Below are 19746 nucleotides of genomic sequence, written 5' to 3'. Positions count from 1 at the left end.
TGTGCTTCATCCGTGCGCGAAACACGGGGTTGCTGGCGATCGCTATGCAACTCTGGTTGTCGCACATAACCACCGTCGCATTTTCTTGGGCCACATTCATGTCCTCCAAGATCCACCTGAGCCACAATGCTTCGAATGCCACTGTACAAGCAGCCTTGTACTCTGTATCTATAGATGAAAGGGCGATAGTACTCAGCCATGACACAACTCTTGATGAGAGTAAGAAACAATATCCAGGGTATCAATATTACCTGCCCAATCACTATTGCAGAAACCCTCCCAACTGAATGCCCCTCGTGTAAGTGATGCCGTAGGTGCAGGTACCTTTTGAGTATCTTAGCACCCTCATACCTGTGTCCCAATGGGCCTTCTTGGGTGTGGGGGAGAACTGATAGAGCAATCTAACTTCGTAGGAAATATCTGGTCGGGTATTGGTGAGGTAAAGCAAACTCCCCACCATGCGTCGATCCATTGATGAATCAACCGGCTGAGATGGATCACGCACACTCAGCTTCAGACCAGTTTCCATGGGAGTCAGTGCTGCTTTGCAATTTTCCATGTGAAAGTGTTTGAGCAGCTATCTGCAATATTTCTCCTGTGAAATAAAGACACAACTCTTTCCCTGCTTCACCTCAGTCCCAAGAAAGTCGTGAAATATGCTCAAGTCAGTCATCTCGAACTCCTTCATGAGAAGTCGCTTGACCTGAGCAATCTTCTTCATATGATACCATGTAATGATGAGGTATGCTTGCTTTCATTGGTTGACAAGATAAGCAAGAAGTAACCATCTTGATGACGTTGTTTTATGTGAGGCAAATAGTATGTTGCGCTGAGTAACTTGTAAGTCTTGTTGATGTCGGGATGTGCAGCATAAGAAACTACATGATGCTCTTTTAACAAAAGACGTCGAACACCCTTGTCGTGTGGTACACATATGCGATCTTGATAATACAAAAGGTCGTCATCATAAGAACACGATGAGAAAATCTTGTGTTCTGAAGTAGAAGGTTGATCTTTGGAAAAAACTTGTACTACTGTGCCGAAGTCTTTATGTTGGAGATACTTCCATTTGAAAGAATTTGGACTATCCACAGAGAGAGTAGAGATCACCATAGCAGAAGCTAAAGGTAACTTGCTAAGAGCATCTGCAACTACATTGCATAGTCTTGGAATGTACTCAATGATCATATAGAACTTGGCCAGAAACTCAACCCAGTGTGCTTGATGAGATTCATTACTAGCTGAGTGAATATATACTTCAGAGAGTGATGAGCTGTCTTTACAACGGAATTCGCTCCTATGAGATAATGTTTCCACGAGTGATAGGCATGAACAATAGCAAGAAACTCCTTACCATAAACCGGGTATCTTCTTTGGATATCGGAATGCTTATGGATGTCAAAGTAATATCTCTGTCTTCTTGCATCAAGACTGCTCTTGTAGCTATGTCGGAAGCGTCAGTCATTATCACGTATAAACATTCAAAGGCCTAATTTTCTTCACAATCACGGGCATAGGCACATATTTTTCTTCCCAGCCAACCTCGATGGTAGCAAGCTCACACCATCTCATCTTATGTGAAAGTTCCTGCTTGTCAAATTCCAATGAGCCCCAATTTCCTAGATAGATCTAGTATGCCACATGTCTCCATTTTAGGGTACCTCCTAAATGCATCATTTACCCCTCTCTTGGGATATCATTGAAATCACTTGCCCCTTGGCACATTTAATGCATTTAGACCCCTTAGCCTTAGATCCACCTAGTCTAGTGCCATATCAGCCTCACCAAGGACCTTGACTTTGATTCCTTTCTGATCATTTACGTAAAGCCCAAACAAATATAATACAAACATTAATCCTTTAAAGGAAAATGTCGACCGACCCTTCCGAGGTCATGTTGCCTCAACTTGAGCGTAACATTCAACCCTCTTCAGGCATCAACGTCCTCAATGATAAAGTCTGGGAACACTCTCTGTAACTGGTATACGGATTCCCAGGTAGCTTTTGATAGAGGTAAACCATGCCATGCAACCAACATCGTGGGTATCTTCTGACTGTGTACTTGCATTGTTCCTCGGTCTAGGATTCTTGTTGGTTTGCGTCCCGCATTATCCTCTATCTCCTGAAACAAAACAACACCCTCAATTAGTGAGTCACATGTATGCAAAAATTTCTTTAAACGAGAAACGTGAAACACTGGGTGCACCTTACAACCCTGTGGTAATTCTAATTTATAGGCTACCTTGCCTATTCTTTTTAGAATTAACCACGGCCCACAATATCGAGGTGATAACTTAGCACACTCTCCGGCAATCAAAGACTTAGAGTGCGAAGGAACGCTGAGAAAAACTTTTTCTCCTTCCTTAAATTCTCTAACGGATCTGTTTTCATGTGCATACGCCTTAGTTCTATCCATAGCTTGGCGGATGTTAGCTGTCACAAGTGCTAGCATCTCCCGCATCTGAACTACAAATTTCGCGGCACTAGGCACTTTGACTCTTGAGGTACTCCAACTGTAGTTGGATTCACTGGTCTATAACCATAGTTCAGCTCAAACGGACTGAACCCTGTAGAGGAATGTTTTCTATCATTGTAGGTAAATTCTAATAGTAGCAACCACTTGTCCCATGTATGTTGCCTCAATGACACATATGCTCTAAGTATATCCTCTAAAATTTGGTTGATTCTTTCCGTCTAACCATCCGTTTTTGGATGATTCCCACTACTCATTCCAACTCAGTCCTTAGTGTCTCAAACAGTGCAGTCCAAAAATGATTGGTAAATTTGACATCTTTGTCTGACATTATGGATTTGGGTAATCCATGCAAACGAAATATATGCTTAATAAACAAATCCGCCACTTGCGGGGCACTAACAGACTCTCTAGTTGGAATGAAGTAAGCCATCTTGGTAAGACGATCAACTAGCACAAGGATAGAATCATATCCACCTTGCGTCGTAGGCAGACTTACAATAAAGTCCATGGAAATGCTCTCCCACCTACCTAGTGGTATTTCCAAAGGTTGTAAAAGTCCGGGTGGCTTCACCCGCTTTGTCTTACTTACCTGAAACGAAAAACAGCGTGTCACATATTCATGAATATGCTTTTTCATCTTTGGCCAAAAGAAATCTCGCTTCACGAGATCATATGTCTTCTCGACTCTTGGATGTCCCGCACATGGGCTATCATGGCATTGTTAAATGACTCTCTGCCTGAGATCATTCTGATTAGGTACTACTACCTTGCCATTTCTTTTCAGCATACCATCTCTTATGGTATATCTTGCATAAGTCTGGCCTTTTTTGGATGCAAGTCATCCTTTTCCCCGGGTTTAAATACATGAGCCTTAGGCCAAGGGCTCTAGACGAACTCGTCCATCTTTTGAGTTTCTCTAATCTCGGTCATTAGAGTACTCTCTAATACTGTGAAACTCATATTATGCATAATGCATGACAATGCATCAGCAACTTTATTATCCTTCCCTCTTCGGTACCGAATCGTCAAGTTAAACTCCTGCATGAGTTCTGCCCACCTAGCTTGGCAGCCTCTCAAGTCAGGTTGTTTATAAAAATGTTTCAGAGTATCATGATCAACATCAACATAAAACTCTAACCCATACAAATAATGTCTCCATTGCTTCAGAGCTTGGACAACAGCATACAACTCTAATTCATGAGTTGGCTAATATCGTTAAGAGGAAGAAAGCTTCTTGCTTTCAAAGGCTATTGGCCTTCCCTCTTGGAGGAGAACTGCTCCTACGGCAATGCCACTTGCATCGGTTTCAAAGAAAACATGGTTTCCGAGGATCAACTATTTTTAACACCGGTCCTGAGACCACAGCTTGTTTTATGGTGTTAAAACTCTCCTGTTGATTCTGTCCCCATATAAAAGGTACTTTATCTGAGGTCAGATCAGTCGATGGCGATACTATTTCGGAATATCCTTTGATATGCCTTCGATAAAATTAAACGAATCCCAAGAATGTTCGCAAAGCGGTCAAACTCTGAGGGATTGGCCAAGTCAGTATCGCGGCCACTTTCTTTGGATCCATTTCTACCCCCTCAGGAGTAATTATGAATCCTAAATATTCAAGTCTTATCATACTCAGTACAGTTTTCTTTTTATTTACATAAAGATTGGCTTTCCTCAAAGTACTGAACACTATTCTTAAGTGTGTGTGATGCTCAGTAATACTTTTATAGAATACCAGAATATCGTCAATAAAATGTATTATAAACTTCCCGATATACGGACGTAGTAAATCGTTCATAAGCATGATGAATGTAGTTGGAGCATTGGTAAGATCAAATGGCATTACCAAAAACTCATAATGTCCAAACCTGCTTCTAAAAGCGATTTTATGCACATTCTCGGCTCTAATACGGATCTGATGGTAGCGACATTTAAGATCTATCTTATTGAAAATTACGGCCCCATGTAACGCATCTAGCAAATCATCGATCCGAGCCATCGGATACCTGTGCTTAATAGTGATATTATTCAATGCCCTGTAATCTATATAGAGGCGAAAAGTATCATCTTTCTTTTTTTTTAATATCATTGGCGAAGCAAAAGGTGAGAAACTGGGTTGAATCTGTCCCAACTTAAGGTATTCTTCCAATTGTCTTCGTATCTCTGCTTCTTCAGTAAAACTTAATCTATAGGGAGGCCTATTCAGAGGTTCTGCCCTGGGATTAGTTCAATCTTATGCTGAACATTCCGTTCTGGAGGTAACCCATAAGGTAACTCATTCCTGAAACAATAAGAGAACTCCTCTGCTATTTGATCAGCCAACTTGGCCATCTCTCCATTTTGGGTAACACCAGTGCTAGCCGAAGAACCATCAATCGGCTCTATCGATGCCGTACAAAGAAACAAAAACTCTTCTCGAGCTTTTCGAACTTCCATTACGAAAACCAACGGTCCTTAAGGTATATCTTTTTCACCTCGTAAGACATACATCACATCATTCATCTTGAATTGATAAATGTGCTTTTTCCAATCTATGGCTGGATTCTTCCTAGAATGCCAAGCCTTACCCAGGGCTATGTCAGCGTGAGCAAGCTTTGTCATTTCAAAATCAAGCTTCTCAGCATAGTCGTGAATTCGAAGCTCCAGCTGGGTAACCCTTCGGTCCCATACTTCAGTTGAACTTCCGTCTGCCATTTTGACTGTATATGCATAGTCAGATGGGCTAGTCTTTAATTTCAGCCTCTTTACAAGCTTGGAGTTAATTATATTGTGCGTTGATGCTGAGTCAAACAACACAATGACATCATGATTGGCTACTTGCCCTTTCATCTTAATTAACTCCGTATCGTTAAAGGCTGTATATCCCGTTGCTGCGGGCTTTGATAGGACAGTATCAGGTGTACTAGTTACTAGCTTAGCCACAGACACACATAATAACACAGGTACTGACCTTTAAGAAGATCCCGCTAGCTGAATCTGCATCTGTCCTGCTCTAGGACTTTCCTCCATTTCCACGTCGCATTCTGAGGTCACCATCTTAGCCATTCGACGATCCTTGTTTCGTGGACAATCTTTCCACTGATGAGGCTGAAGGCATCCAAAACACAAGCCTTCTCTCCTTGCTTTTTCTCTTTGCTCTGGGTTCAAGGAAGACTTCGACCAAGCCTGGGCTGCCATTGGTATTACTTTTCTTTTCATTCCAATGGTGGTACTTGATTTAGGAGTCTCAATTGGCTTCGCCTGCTTGGCTTGACCACTAGGCTGTGAGGCACTCCCTTTGCTAATCCACTTCTTCTTAAACCCAGTTTTCTTCGGATACTCATACCGAGTCCCAACCTGCACAAACCCACTTGGTCTGTTCCCTTTAGCATCCTCATAGTTCAAGTCTATGGCAATTGCTTCATCTAGCGTGTTCGCATACTTAGCCCGAACTTTCATCTTGATCCGATCATTCAATCCAAAGATAAAATCTTTTACCTGGATTTTGACTGAGGTAGAGGTTCATAAACTTTCATCACACTTTCTCTGAACTTATCAGTGTATTCCGCCACTGATAAATTTCTCTGACGAAGGTTTCGATACTGATCCCAAGCTCGAGATGCTTCGTTAGGAGGTAAGAAGTGCTTTTTAAATTCTTTTTTGAACCCCTCCCAAGTAGTGGATGCCAATCCATCTTTCTGCTGTTTTATCCACCACCTATCCGCTGCCTCATTAAACATATGGGTGGCCTCGCGGATTTTCTTCATATCACTCCTGATTTCCCAAGCTCGAGATGCTTCGTTAGGAGGTAAGAAGTGCTTTCTAAATTCTTTTTTGAACCCCTCCCAAGTAGTGGATGCGAATCCATCTTTCTGCTGTTCTATCCACCACCTATCCGCTGCCTCATTAAACATATGGGTGGCCTCGCGGATTTTCTTCATATCACTCTTGATTTCACAAATGGCAAAAGCCTTGTCCCATTTGTGTAACCAGGTCTCTATGATATCGGAACTACGGTTAGACATCCGACCAGAATACTTTTCTGGCCTATAATTGGCAATATTAGGCACCTTAGCCCTCCTAGGCTCGACCGTATGAACACTGGTTTCAGGCTCCATTGGAGATTTACCTTTGTCCTCACGAGATGGTCTAGTAGACATACTATGTACCATTTTCCTGAGCTCAGATTGCCCTACATTTGCTTGTAACTGTTGCGCTAAAATCTGTTGCAAGGCATTCTCCAATATTGCAATTCTACCAGATAGTGTATGACCTGCTAGCGGGGTTGGCCGGACTCCCGACTCTACGGGATCCACCCTAGAAGCTGCTTCTTCTTCTTCCATTTAGGTCGATAGGTGTTTTTTTATAAATAAAACAAATAAAACACCGCCTAAAACTGTATTTACAAATAAACAAATAAAACACCGCCTAAAACTGTATTTACAAACGGCTTTTCAATCTCCTAACCCCAAAAGGTGTCTAACCAGGCGTAACCATCAACTGAAAGTAATTGAGAACCAAACCGAATATCTTTTCCCTATACTAGGGAAATATCTGCAATCAGAAATAACTCAAACACCGAGGCAAATAAACGAGCATATACTCCAACAAAACTTAGAAGGCATAGAAAGCCCCCTGGTCATTCATGTAGCATGGAGAGATCAATTTGTCCCTGTTTAAGTTGTTCCAAGTATTTGAACCAGATGAATATTCCTGTCGTGGCTCAGCTACACCCTCGTTGGAGACCAAAACACCCAGCTCTCACTGCTAATTTGCAATGTTGTGATTAATTGTATGCCACCATTTTGGAACGCTATAAAGCTTCTTGTAGACCTTAACAGTTATCGTCTGCTATCTGTATAGTACTCGCTGATAACCGAGATCTCCAAATAACAAAATATCACACGCAAAATATCACAAGAAAGTCCCGTGACAGCACAGTAGCTCTCTGCAGGTAGTCGTAACTCCATCAACCTCGCCTGTAAAAAGAGTTAGTCTGAGTTATTGTGAAAGTGGCTCTCATCGTGCGCTGCTCAACAACGCTTACCCAAACTGACGAACTACCCGATGGCCTGAACTAAACGACGCACGTGTTCTCAGCTTCACTAATTTCGTCTGCTACATTGACACTCAGGTTGTCTCAACTCGACCGATCGTCACTTATCGCCAACTGCTATATGTAAACACTAGCTTGATTACCAACAGAATCGCGATATGAATAATTATAAAACTAGCCCGTGCTCACAGGCTCTTGTAATCCCGTCTTCCACACCTTCAAATCAACGACGAAATATACGATACCACAATATTACAACAGCTAGTCCTGAAGGTAACCACCCCTAAACCAGCACGTGCGCCACTCTTAGCCTTTTTCTCTGATCCCGTAAGACAAGATCCCCACTCCTCTATTGGCTTCCCGGTGGTAGCACGCTAAGGCTTAACAGAGAATCGGATCAACAGCCCGACGTTCTGCCACGCTCTGCCTGCTGAATATCAAAGCCCAAGACCTGTCTCGACCCCCCTTTTCCCAATCGCCTGCGGCTCTGATACCAAACATCACGTGTAAACATTCAAAGGCCTAATTTTCTTCACAATCACGGGCATAGGCACATATTTTTCCTCCCAGCCAACCTCGATGGTAGCAAGCTCACACCATCTCATCTTACGTGAAAGTTCCTGCTTGTCAAATTCCAACAAGCCCCGATTCCCTAGATAGATCTAGTATGCCACATGTCTACATTTTAGGGTATCTCCTAAATGCATCATTTACCCCTCTTGGAATATCATTGAAATCACTTGCCCCTTAGCACATTTAATGCATTTAGACCCCTTAGCCTTAGATCCACCTAGTCTAGTGCCATATCACCCTCACCAAGGACCTTGACTTTGATTCCTATCGGATCATTTATGTAAAGCCCAAACAAATATAATACAAACATTGATCCTTTAAAGGAAAATGTCGACCGACCCTTCCGAGGTCATGTTGCCTCAACTTGAGCATAACAGTCATGACCTCAAACGGAAGGTTTGGGTCAGCAATAGCCATAACATGTGTGGTAGTGAGTGCTTGCTTGAGTTGTCGGAAACTATACTCTGTTTCGGGAAGCCATTGGAATACAGCTGTGCTTTTTAATAATTCGGACATAGGAGCTACAATCTTGGAAAACTGGTAGACCTTTGTATGGTAGAAGTTTGCCAAACCGGAAAAGAGCGGATGTCACCACAATGTAAATATCCTAAGTCAAAGTACAATTGATCATTTATCTGATCATAATTAATGAGTTTTCATTTGTGTTAATTATGGTCAAAGAGTTCTTTTAATGGTTAAAGAATTGACTACGGTCAAAGATACTTGACTCTGGTCAAGTAAGCCTAATTTCAGTCGGGAGACTTGGTTTATTACCAAGAGGGTTAACTGCGGTCAACCAAAGAACCACAGAGCTGACTATGGTCAGAGAGTGTTGACTTCGGTCAACGAGACTTGGCATGCGCCAAGAGGGTTAACTACAGTTAACCACGTTGTGCCAACTTTGGTTGGAGAGAATTGGCCATAATTAAGGCGCCACGACCATTGGTCATAGGTCCTTAATTACGACCAAGAGGATTGACTTCGGTCGACCAAGAATTGTGTTCTATGTTTTGTTCACATGTTTGTTCAGTGGAGATGCCCACCTGTGACTAGGATTAGTCCATAGTTTATTATTTGCATGCAAAGCGCTAACCATTAATGGGTGCCATGGTGGTGCGCTTTAATTAATTGTTGTAGGTACTATGAGGGGCTAAAGACCTAAGTAATTTGGAGCGTAGCAAGTATTTCGGAGGCCACCCGCGCGACCAAGTGCTACGAAGACCCCAGAAATTGCCCTTAGAGGCATGTAATAGGATTTTAGTCTAGATTTTTGACAAGTGGCATGTTGCCATTTTGGTGTAATGAAGGGGAAAAAGAGGCCAAGTTAGAGGCCCTTTAGGGGGGAAATGTGGAGGGACTATATAAGTCTCCATCCACCCCCTACTAAGAACTTTTTGATGTGACATCTAATCTTATCTACTCTCCCTTCCTTCTTCCTACCTACGCTCACTCACTCTCTCTCTCTCTCTCTCTCTCTCTTCCCTACCTCATTCTCTCTCTCCTACCCTTCCTCTCCCTCTTCCCTCCCCTCCCCCCCCCCCCTCTCTCTCTCTCTCTCTCTCTCTCTCTCTCTCTCTCTCTCTCTCTCTCTCCCCCCCCCCCCCTTCTGCTCAGCTATCAAAGCACCGACTCGAGCTTCCTTGCTTCCCCTCTCACCGTTCACTTCAACTCTTACGCAAACGTCAGAAGGGTGAATGTGGCCAGAGAGAGAACAACTACGGTCTAGCAGGTTGCCTAAGTGGAGAAACCAGTGCTCACAGTAGACCGGCCTAGAGAACCAGACAGAAACGAACGAAGCAACCTACAAAAGCTGTGCGCCACGGACAGAAATAAATCTTCCAAAAGCCATCTACGCTCTGCATCTACCGCTGTCGTCTCTGCATTGATAGACTACCGTTCTGTGTAGCCCTTGCGCCATCATGAGCTAGCCATCGTCCGTCGTCCCGCGTAACCCGTGCACCACCGTGACTGCAGCCATCCCGTGCCTTAGCCAACTCCGTCGCTGCGTCGCGTCGCCCCGTCGCCAAGCAATGCTTGTAACAAAAAAAACCTTAGTTTCCTAAGGTTTAGTTAGCTAGGTTAGTTGGTTGGTTAGGTTAGTTTAGATTTGGTTAGGTCTAGCTAGTTAGTGGGTTGAGTTATTGTTTACGTTTAGTTAGTTTAGTTTGGTTAGGTTGGGTTAAACTAACTAGGGTTGAGTACCTCATGGGTTGGTTAGGTTAGACTAACTAACAGTCCTAACTGTCTTACCAGTCATAGGTTAGGAGTCCTAACTGTCTTAGGTGACTTAGGGGCCCCCCCCATCCACCCCTCCCATTTATTTTTTTTTTTAAAAAAAACACAGTTCACTTTTAGTCTCTTTTTAGGAGCCTTTCAGAGCCCGTTTGGAGCCATTTTGGCTCCGTTTTCAAGCCTCTTCGACGACCTTTCTTCTGAGCCTCTCTGTCGACATTTTCGTGTTTTCCACACACTATCTCAGGGCCCATTACATCATTTTGTTATCCATTTCTCCTTGCCTACATTGGAGCTCCTTTCTCCAGGGCCAGTCACCATGGCACCGAAGCGTGTCCCTCGTGATATATCTCATGACATTGATGAGGCTACTTAGTATGAGCAAGTGCCTGCCACAGTGGTTGCATCCACTGGTGGTGCAGAGATTCCTTCCACTCAGCCTCTCTCTCCAGCATCCCGGGAAGTGCAAGCAGCGCAGACGCAATTTCTGGATGCCCTTTCCATTATGCTCCAGGGTGCTTTCCGCCAGATAGGACAGGAGTTCAGCAAGCAGCTTACCACAGCCATGGCTATGCAGGATACGGCTCTTGTCCAGATGGGACAGCAGATTGGTCAGCAGATCACATGTGCCATTGCTATGCAGGATAAGGGTAAGCAACCCGCACCCCAACAAGGGGACCATTCAGACAATCAGGATGTTTTGTCTGCTCCACGCAAGGGTTTTATGGCAGATGCCCGTCATGCCTATGAGCATCAGTCTTCTGGACCATTGCATGTACCCCAGCTTGGGGATTATCTGGACATAGATGATGCATTTTCTGTGCCATAGAGCACCTTCTTGCAGGATGTCAGGCCATCTTTTGGCTCTCAGCTTTCTGCATCTATGCAGGCTGAGCCGTCTCTTTTGGGCAGACCTGTCGGTATGCATTCGGCTAGTGCTCCTTTCACCGTACCAGCAAGTACACCTGGAGTTGGCTTGGGTTTATATGGCAGCCCACACCTTGGGAGAGAGGTCAGACCTCTTCTCAGCCCTTTGGTATGCCATCATTCCGGAAAGATGCATTTGGTAGAGAGACCCAGCCCGGAGTTCATGCGCCTATTGCCCCGCCAGCGAGCACATTTAGCCAGACGCAACCAGTGCATCAGATGGCAGCAGCTTCTACGCAGCAGGGGGTTGGTGGTGGGCAGCAAGCCACTTTTGATGACATGTTGGCAGATTCTTTGCGTTCACACAGGGCCCCACCTGAGGCCATCAAACTTGTCTCTGATTATGTGAACCTCAAGCGTGATGATGCCCGCACTCTTGGAGGCTACACACACAAGAATTATGCAGCCAAGGATATGAAGGACAAACTCACAGTGCGTAAGTTTAAAGGGGACACTCGCATTCCCAATGAGTTGGAGGAGTGGCTCACGAAGCTGGAAGATTATTTTCGCTTCTACCCCAAGTCTGAGGAGGAGCGCATCATTTTTGCAGGTATGCATATGCAAGACTATGTCCACACATGGTGGCGATACATGAGGGTTTCGCCTCAAAAACCAACCACTTGGAAGGGTTTCAAAGAATTGATGGTCACTACATTTGTATCTTCACTTGTGTTGGATCAATACTTGGCTGAATTTTATGCCTTGTCACAGACCGGTACACTGAGTATCTTATCAAGTGGCAAGGACTCCCTGAGGATGAGAACTCATGGCAGCTAGAGAGCATTGTTTAGGATAACCCCTATCTCCTACCGTGCTGATTATTATTTGCTGTTTGCTGCACCTATTTAACAGCCTGCATATGAAATTTTGAGGGCAAAATTCTATGGGAAGGGATTGCTGTAATGAAGGTGAAAAAGAGGCCAAGTTAGAGGCCCTTTAGGGGGGAAATGTGGAGGGACTATATAAGTCTCCATCCACACCCTACTATGGACTTTTTGATGTGACATCTAATCTTATCTACTCTCCCTTCCTCCTTCCTACCTACGCTCACTCACTCTTTCTCTCTCTCTTTCCTACTCACTCTCAATCTCTCTCTCTATTTCCTACCTCATTCTCTCTCTCCTACCCTTCCTCTCCCTCTTCCCCTCTCTCTCTCTCTCCCTTCTGCTCCGCTATCCCCTTTCTCCAAATCCGTCGAGAAGTGACATAAATATCCACCCTCCTCGTGTGGCGTGCGTCCGTGAAGTGAACTTGGAAAAGTTTCGAATCGGCGATCTAGTAGGAGATGTGAATAGAGCACATGAAATGAAATACTTTTGCTTTTTACAGCAAAAGTAAACTTCCCACGGTTAGAGAGTTACAGTTCCCGAGATTTCAATTTATAAGCAAAAATCATTACATTTTCATCTCCTCTACGTTTGGAATGAGCTTTGAAGCTCTTGTAAAAATGGATTCACATTTGAATTTGTAACACACAGCTCTACGCTGAACTATGTACTCAGAATTCTCTTCATGAATAAAAACCTTCGGGGGGGTCCAGCTCGACGATTGCCCTGGGCCCTGAGAGAGAGAGAGAGAGAGAGAGAGAGAGAGAGAGAGCAAAGAATTACATAGTTTCTGCAGTAATTTGCTACGAGATTTTTCAAGGGAAGATTTCATTGGTATCAGAGCATAAGGCTCATAGTTTTTCCAGACTATGACGATCCAGCAAATTGAACCTTAGAGATTGGAGTAGGTATAGGAGAAGCGATGCCAGCGGATATCTTTTGCCTCGGGAAAGGATTCTTGATGTAAGAGCAAATGGAAGCAATCACGAGTGAGGTAACTGCTTGATTATTGCGTGAGCACCGCTGGAATTATTTGGTGCTATATAGAAGTCTACGCAAGCGCACGTTATGGCAAAGGAATCGACGGAGATGCCCTGACCAGATAATTGCTTGATACCCCGGGCGAAGGGCTAGCAGGGATGACAGGTGCTTTCACACGGGCGCTCATGGCGCAGGTCCGTTGCTTGATGGAGACCATTGCCTTTTGATAAGCTACGCTTGACGGAGGATTCATGACGGAAAAGCATTCGTCATGTTCTTTGCGCCCGTGATGCGTGCGTGAAAAAGACGAAGAAATTGATTTATCGTGGTCAAAAGAGGAGTAGTGACATGAGTACTAGAGGAAGAAGAGTCAGGAAGATTCCCCCTTGGAGGAGTGCCAACAGTAGGGGCAGCCACTTGAGCATTGGCTGGCCTCAAATCAATACCTGAAACAATATTTCAAAAGTTTCTTGCAACTAGAATGTGCTTCATAAGGTAGGACCACATAGGATAGTTGGTGTCATCCAACTTGTCATCTTCACGGAGAACGCCAAACAAATCATTGTTGTTGCCAGCCATTGTAAATAGCACAAGTAAAAGTGCACGGACCAAGTGATGCAAAAATAGCCTCAAGGCTTTCAACCGCAAAGTTGTCCTGCAAATTCACCCAATGCAAATCTGAGCTGAATCAAAGGAAGATCATTGCAAATAGAAGCTAAGGCAAAAGCCCCACAATCTGAAAGGGCAAAATAGCCAAAAGGAGGGCAAATGTGGAAAAGCCCCAAATTAAGCTGCAATTTTGCAAATGTGATCAAATGTCTTGCAATTTCTTGCCAATTTCACTGAAAACTGCCAATTTCATATCAAAGCTGGTAAATGTCACTGCTATTTGAGCAAATGTGGCAAAATAACCTGCAAATCTGAGAATATCTTGCAATCTACCTGCAATAGACCCAAAAGCCCCAATTTCGGAGGGGACTTCTACTCAAGGTAAATGCGCCAGCCCTCAATGTTTTGTCTCCTGCAAATTTGTAGCTCAAATGCAAAAGCCCCAATTTCTAGAAGGGCCAAAAATGCAAAATCTGTGTAATCTTCCTGTAATGTTTGTCAGGTTATAGAAAATGTCCGAAATTGTGATTGTGCAGGTTCAAAGGGCATGTATTTAACAATTGATTATGCTTACCTATTTCAAGAATGGTTCCTTCGCTTGAGCACCAGCCTACGTTGGCAAATCGTGCAAGGCTTTTTCTCAAGGGGCCCTGAAGTCTGCTTATCTTTTCATGCTTAGATTTGCTGGCTTGGCGGCTCTTTTGAAGTGTCACTAGTTTGTTGCGCCCTTTTTTGTTTTGCTAGTCCTTTAGCAAACTACAACAAAGAAAAGATGGACCTTGAACTCTTGAATAAAGGAATCTGAGGGTTCTTGCCTTATTCAAGGTTTCAAGCTTTCGAAAATAGTCGAAATTCATCGGGCTCAAGAAGCTCATAGTCGAAATTCATCCAAGTTGTAGGGAGGGCTTTTCCTTAATGTCCCACCACCACCATCAAAAGGCCTTATCTTGGAGATACATGGTAGCATGCTTATATTTCATGCTTAGCAATAGACTTGAAGCTAAGACCATGTATCCTTTGGTCTCGTTCATACTATGAAGTTGGTAATTAAACTTAGACTCACATTTGCGCTTTGCTTTTGTGCTAAAGTATCGTAGATAGAAAGGTTCCCAAGAGGTAGTTCTTGTCAATCTACATGCTTAGGCTCATTTTTCTTAAACTAATTGGATATTTGGCTACTGTGATTGCAGGCTTGCTCAAAGGATTGTTCAGGGGGATGTCCCAGAAGCTTTGATGAATAGAAGGGTAAGAAATTCATTTGTATATAATGCATATATATATATATATATGCAAACAAAAATTAAGGCAAAATATAGTGGTTTTTTATGAAGGTTATATGACTAGAAGAAGCTTAGGATGAGCTAGTTTTAAGTGTCGATGTTCACGGTGTTAAATTTCCCAATAAGACCCCCGTTCTTTAATTGGTTTGACATTGTTTAATGCATCTAAAATGACCATAGAGTCAAATATGAGTGCAAGGTTATTCAGTTTAATTAAAGTGGAAAGTGAATTATGTAGTGCATCAAGCCACAATTTTAAGCCATCCCTTGTTTTGGAGATATGATCGATCTATCTAATGTGATACAAGAGGGGATTGACTTGCACACTTGACAGCCCTTTAGGCATTTTGTGAAAAGAGATATATGAAGGTCAACCTTGCTAAGGCCAAGGTCATGATCTTTAACACTAATGATGCACATTTGCAGCAGGAGTCATTCACTTTGCCATTGAGATCATCACCTTATACGTATATTTAGGATGCATCTTTACAAGATTACTAGTCTTGTATGAACCCGGCCCACGCTAGATCGATGAGGGGACATTTCTCACTTTCTAGACTCCAGAGATAGTGTTGCGCCCACTTCCAGCACCAACATGACCCCTCTTTGATTTTGTGGTCAGACCTGCAGCCTTGTTTGCAATTTTTGGGGAATAGATCTCAGAGATGCATAGTGGGTAGAGCTTGAGAAGTTACAAGTCATGATGCTATCGGAGGAGACCCACCCACATGATATCATCCTGGTAGAGTTTGCAGTGAGGCCATTAGATATAGACATATCATTTCAGGTTCTCACATAGTTGGATCATATCAGGGAATATGGTTAGACAAACCCAAGACGTAGTGGGCTACCATGCCGATCCCTATCTTCGTTCATGCAGCTTGTGGCTAAGGGAGATGAGGGATGTTGGTATGCTCGAGTCCGTAGTGCTAGCCTTTGTCATGGCTGAGTCTGCCCTTCACCTCCGGAGTGCCGACAGAAACTTAGTACGAAGACTTTGTATAAATGGATGCTCAAGTATATGTGGGTGTGTGGATTTGTATGTGTGAGAGCATATGTTTATACTATGGTCTTCACCCACTGTTGGGCATTGATGATGCCAGTGGGGAGGTCATAGTAGCTAGTCCCTGCTGTTAGAAACATGGTGGGGAGAGAGAGAGAGAGAGAGAGAGAGAGAGAGAGAGAGAGAGAGAAGGTTAGGGTGTGAGGAAATGATGCACAAATGAAGACATAATGAAAGGCTCTCATTCATTCATCAAGTATATCAAGACAAGTGAAGTACAAGCCTTATGTAGGCTACTCACTCACACTAGGAGCTAGTGCATATGGGATAAGTCCCATGATGACACGTGGCACTCACACAAGACTCACACACATAGACTAGTACTAGATCACCTAGTACCACACACCAACACTTCACACCAACACACTCTTTGACTATGATACCTCCAACACCCCCCTTCAGAGCAAAGATTATGAGAGAGTTGTTGAACAAGAGATTGAAACCGGGCTAGATGATCACTCAACTCATCACTCTCTTCCATTTTCAGATCATAAAATTTGAGCTTCAAAAAGGATTTAGAGTTGGTGATTTTATTACCAAAGAAGGTCTCAAGGCGACTCCAAATCTGCTTAGCTGTTGACTTGAAATCCACATGATGGATGAGAGAGTCAGCTAAGCAAAGACCAACGAGGGCAATAGCCTTAGCATTCTGCTGCTTCCAAATCTTTTGATGTTGTTGATCAAGTAACTCAACCTAGTCATCCTCTACAACATCCCAAACTCCTTCACGCATAAGCAGCAATTGCATCTTGGTTTGCCATGTGGGAAAACCTTCCCCCTTAAACTTCTTCACGAGGATAGAACTTGAAGACAAGGAGGTCATGATTGAAGAGGACTTCGTAAAGGCGGGCAGCAAGCGAAGATGAAGGACCAGCAATCTCCTTGTGTGCAAAAGAACATATATAAATGCCTAGAGATGCTCCAAATATGAGCCCGAATCTGAGAGCAGCACCGATATGCCTCAAAATGTGTAAAGCAGCTGAGCATAATAGCTCCAAAGTACACCGAAGTGTTTCAGCAGATGTGTGGTTGTACCAAAACACAACAATAGGTCTCTGAAAATGAAAGTCGGCTCATCAAGGCACTCCGAAATGATGATAGCACTGTTTGACGTTCTGCAGCAGGTGTGGAGGTATTCCAAATGCAAAGCCAGGCCTTGAAATGTATAAGGTGGCTGTCCAAAGCACATCGAAATGCTCCAGCAGGTCACCACAATGGAAAACGGCTAATATAGAAGTGCTGGAAGCCTCAAAACAGCTCAAAAATGACTCTGTTGAAGGGGGATATGCAGCAGCAGCAGAGAGACCTTGAGTTCGGCGATGGAGAGCTTCACATATGCACGCGATCCTTGAAGACTGTGCCGATCAGCTAGCTTTCAGGGCGCCAAAGCTGCCTAAACCTCCACACGTGTAGGCGCAACTTGCAAGAGCTGCTGACCAGCAAGCAAGGAGAGGAAAATGGGCACCTAAAACACTCGCATGAAGGCAACAAAGGAGGCAGCAGGAGATGAAGCAGTGGCTATGGAGGCAAAAACAGAAGCAAACGGATGAAGGAAGGAGGCTGCTGAGCAAAGTTAGGGTTTGGGCAAGGGTGACGAATTAGGGTTAGGGCAAGGATGATGTGGCAGCTATGGAAGGTGGCTCTGATACCATGCTAGAAACATGGTGGAGAGAGAGAGAGAGAGAGAGAGAGAGATAGAGAGAGAGAAGGTTAGGGTGTGAGGAAATGATGCACAAATGAAGACATAATGAACTCTCATTCATTCATTAAGTATATCAAGACAAGTGAAGTACAAGCCTTATATAGGCCACTCACTCACACACTAGCACCTAGTGCAAATGGGATAAGTCCCATGATGACACGTGGCACTCACACAAGACTCACACACATAGACTAGTACTAGATCACCTAGTACTACATACCAACACTTCACACCAACACACTCTTTGACTATGATATCTCCAACACCTGCTATGCATGACGGAGTTTAAGGTTTTCAACCTTATGAGTGACTATCATAAGATTGAAATTGCACTATGTTGTGTTTTTAGAGGGTGAGTTTGGGTATGTTCCTGGATTCATTTAGATATATGCTCGAGTCCGTAGGTGGTTCACTATGGTGGTATATCTTGAGAGCACCCTCTATGTTAAAGAGGATGATGGTGTTCTACTTGTTCTCATTCTGTATGTGGATGACATGTTGTTGACTGGGAACAATCGGGTTGCCATCTCACCTTTCAAAGCTTTTTTACAGCAGTCATTCGAGATGTCAGATCTGGATCTTTTGCACTGTTACTTGGGCATAGAGTTTGTGCGGTGAAGGCATAGTGTTAGTACATACATAAACTTTCGCATAAGTTTGGTTTTCAGGATTACAAGACCATTTTTATTCCAGTAGAACCCAGCTGAATTGAGTATTTATGATGCAGGAGAGCCCTATGATATGGATATGTACAGCCAGGCAGCTGGCTGTCTTATCTATATAGGTGTGCAACACTAGACCAAATATCCATTTTGTTGTTTTCCAGGCCAACAAGTTTGTGCACAGTCTCTGTTCTAAGCATTCGCAAGCAGTCTAGCGTACCTTCCGTTGTCTACAAAGTACACATAATCTTGGATTGCTTTATCTAAGGAGGGTCAGCTTGCAATTACATGTTTTCGGTGATTCAGACTGGGCATGTGATTCTGGTATCCAATAGTTGACCAATGGGAATTGTTCTTGTCTTGGCTATTCATGCATATCTTGGTTCAGTTGGAGACAACCCACTGGTTCCACCTCTACTTTTGAGGCTGATCACTGCGGCGGTGGATAATATATGGCTGAGGACGTTACTTCCAGATCTTCAGGAGTGCAACAGACAACCAAAATCATTCTCAGTGATAGGCGGAGTGCTATGGCTGTGGTATGGAATCCAGGTTTTCAATGTCCATACCAAGCACATTGAAGCTCACTATCATTATATCAAAGAGAGGATTCATGTAGGGAGATCACATTGACCTACTGCTTTACATGAGACAATATCATTGATTTGTTCACCAAAGCACTATTGAGAGAAAAGTTCAAAGCTTTCCACAAAGCTTTGGGCTTATTCCTTTGGTGATTGATCCATTTCTGTGAACATGTTTACAATGCATCTACAGGGTGGGTTTGTTGTGATGCAGACATACCCTTGCGGTAGGGTTGGTATTTAGGGTAGTCTTTTAATGTAGAGGATAGTCTTTATTTTGGTTATCCTCATAGGATAGACAACACTTGCATTCTCAATAGAACTCGACATTTTGGTGTTCTCCTCTCATTCCTAAACCCAACATCCATGTTGTTCTTGATCCCTTCCATCCGCTGTTCACGCAAATAGATGTCCCTTTTAAAATCCCTCTCTTGCGTAGGACTGACGAGCATCCTTGAATTTGTAGAAAAGGAGGTAGGGGCAGATTTAGAGAAAGGGCGATAGACTAGCAGAAGGGGAGAGAGAGAGGGGAAGAAGGGAGGAGAAGGGGTAGGACTCAGGAGAGAGAATGAGGTAGGAAAGAGAGGGAAAGATTGAGAGGGAGTAGGGAAGAGAGAGAGAGAGTGTGAGTGAGCGTTGGCAGGAAGGAGGAAGGGAGAGTAGATAGGATTAGATGTCACATCAAAAGGTACATAGTAGGGGGTGGATGGAGACTTATATAGTCCCTCCACATTTTCCACCTAAAGGACCTCTAACTTGGCCCCTTTTTCCCCTTCATTACAGCCATCCCTTCTCATAG

At 43.6% G+C, this 19746-nt stretch overlaps 1 protein-coding gene across 1 annotated transcript in view; it reads left to right on the top strand.

Annotated features, from left to right (window-relative positions):
- LOC147905068 (chaperone protein ClpB3, chloroplastic-like) overlaps positions 1 to 19746 on the top strand; it is a 55079-nt gene that overhangs the window by 7276 nt on the left and 28057 nt on the right. Inside the window, exon 5 of the mRNA XM_087389962.1 lies at positions 14847 to 14901. Coding sequence (XP_087246088.1) covers positions 14847 to 14901 — 55 coding nt within the window. The remainder of the gene's footprint in view (positions 1 to 14846; positions 14902 to 19746) is intronic.

Source organism: Dipteris shenzhenensis, chromosome 2 (genome assembly GCF_047967505.1).
Source record: "Dipteris shenzhenensis isolate YYH24624 ecotype China chromosome 2, Dip_SZ_1.0, whole genome shotgun sequence".
Lineage (NCBI taxonomy): Eukaryota > Viridiplantae > Streptophyta > Polypodiopsida > Gleicheniales > Dipteridaceae > Dipteris > Dipteris shenzhenensis.
This window is presented reverse-complemented; position numbering and strand designations above follow the sequence as displayed.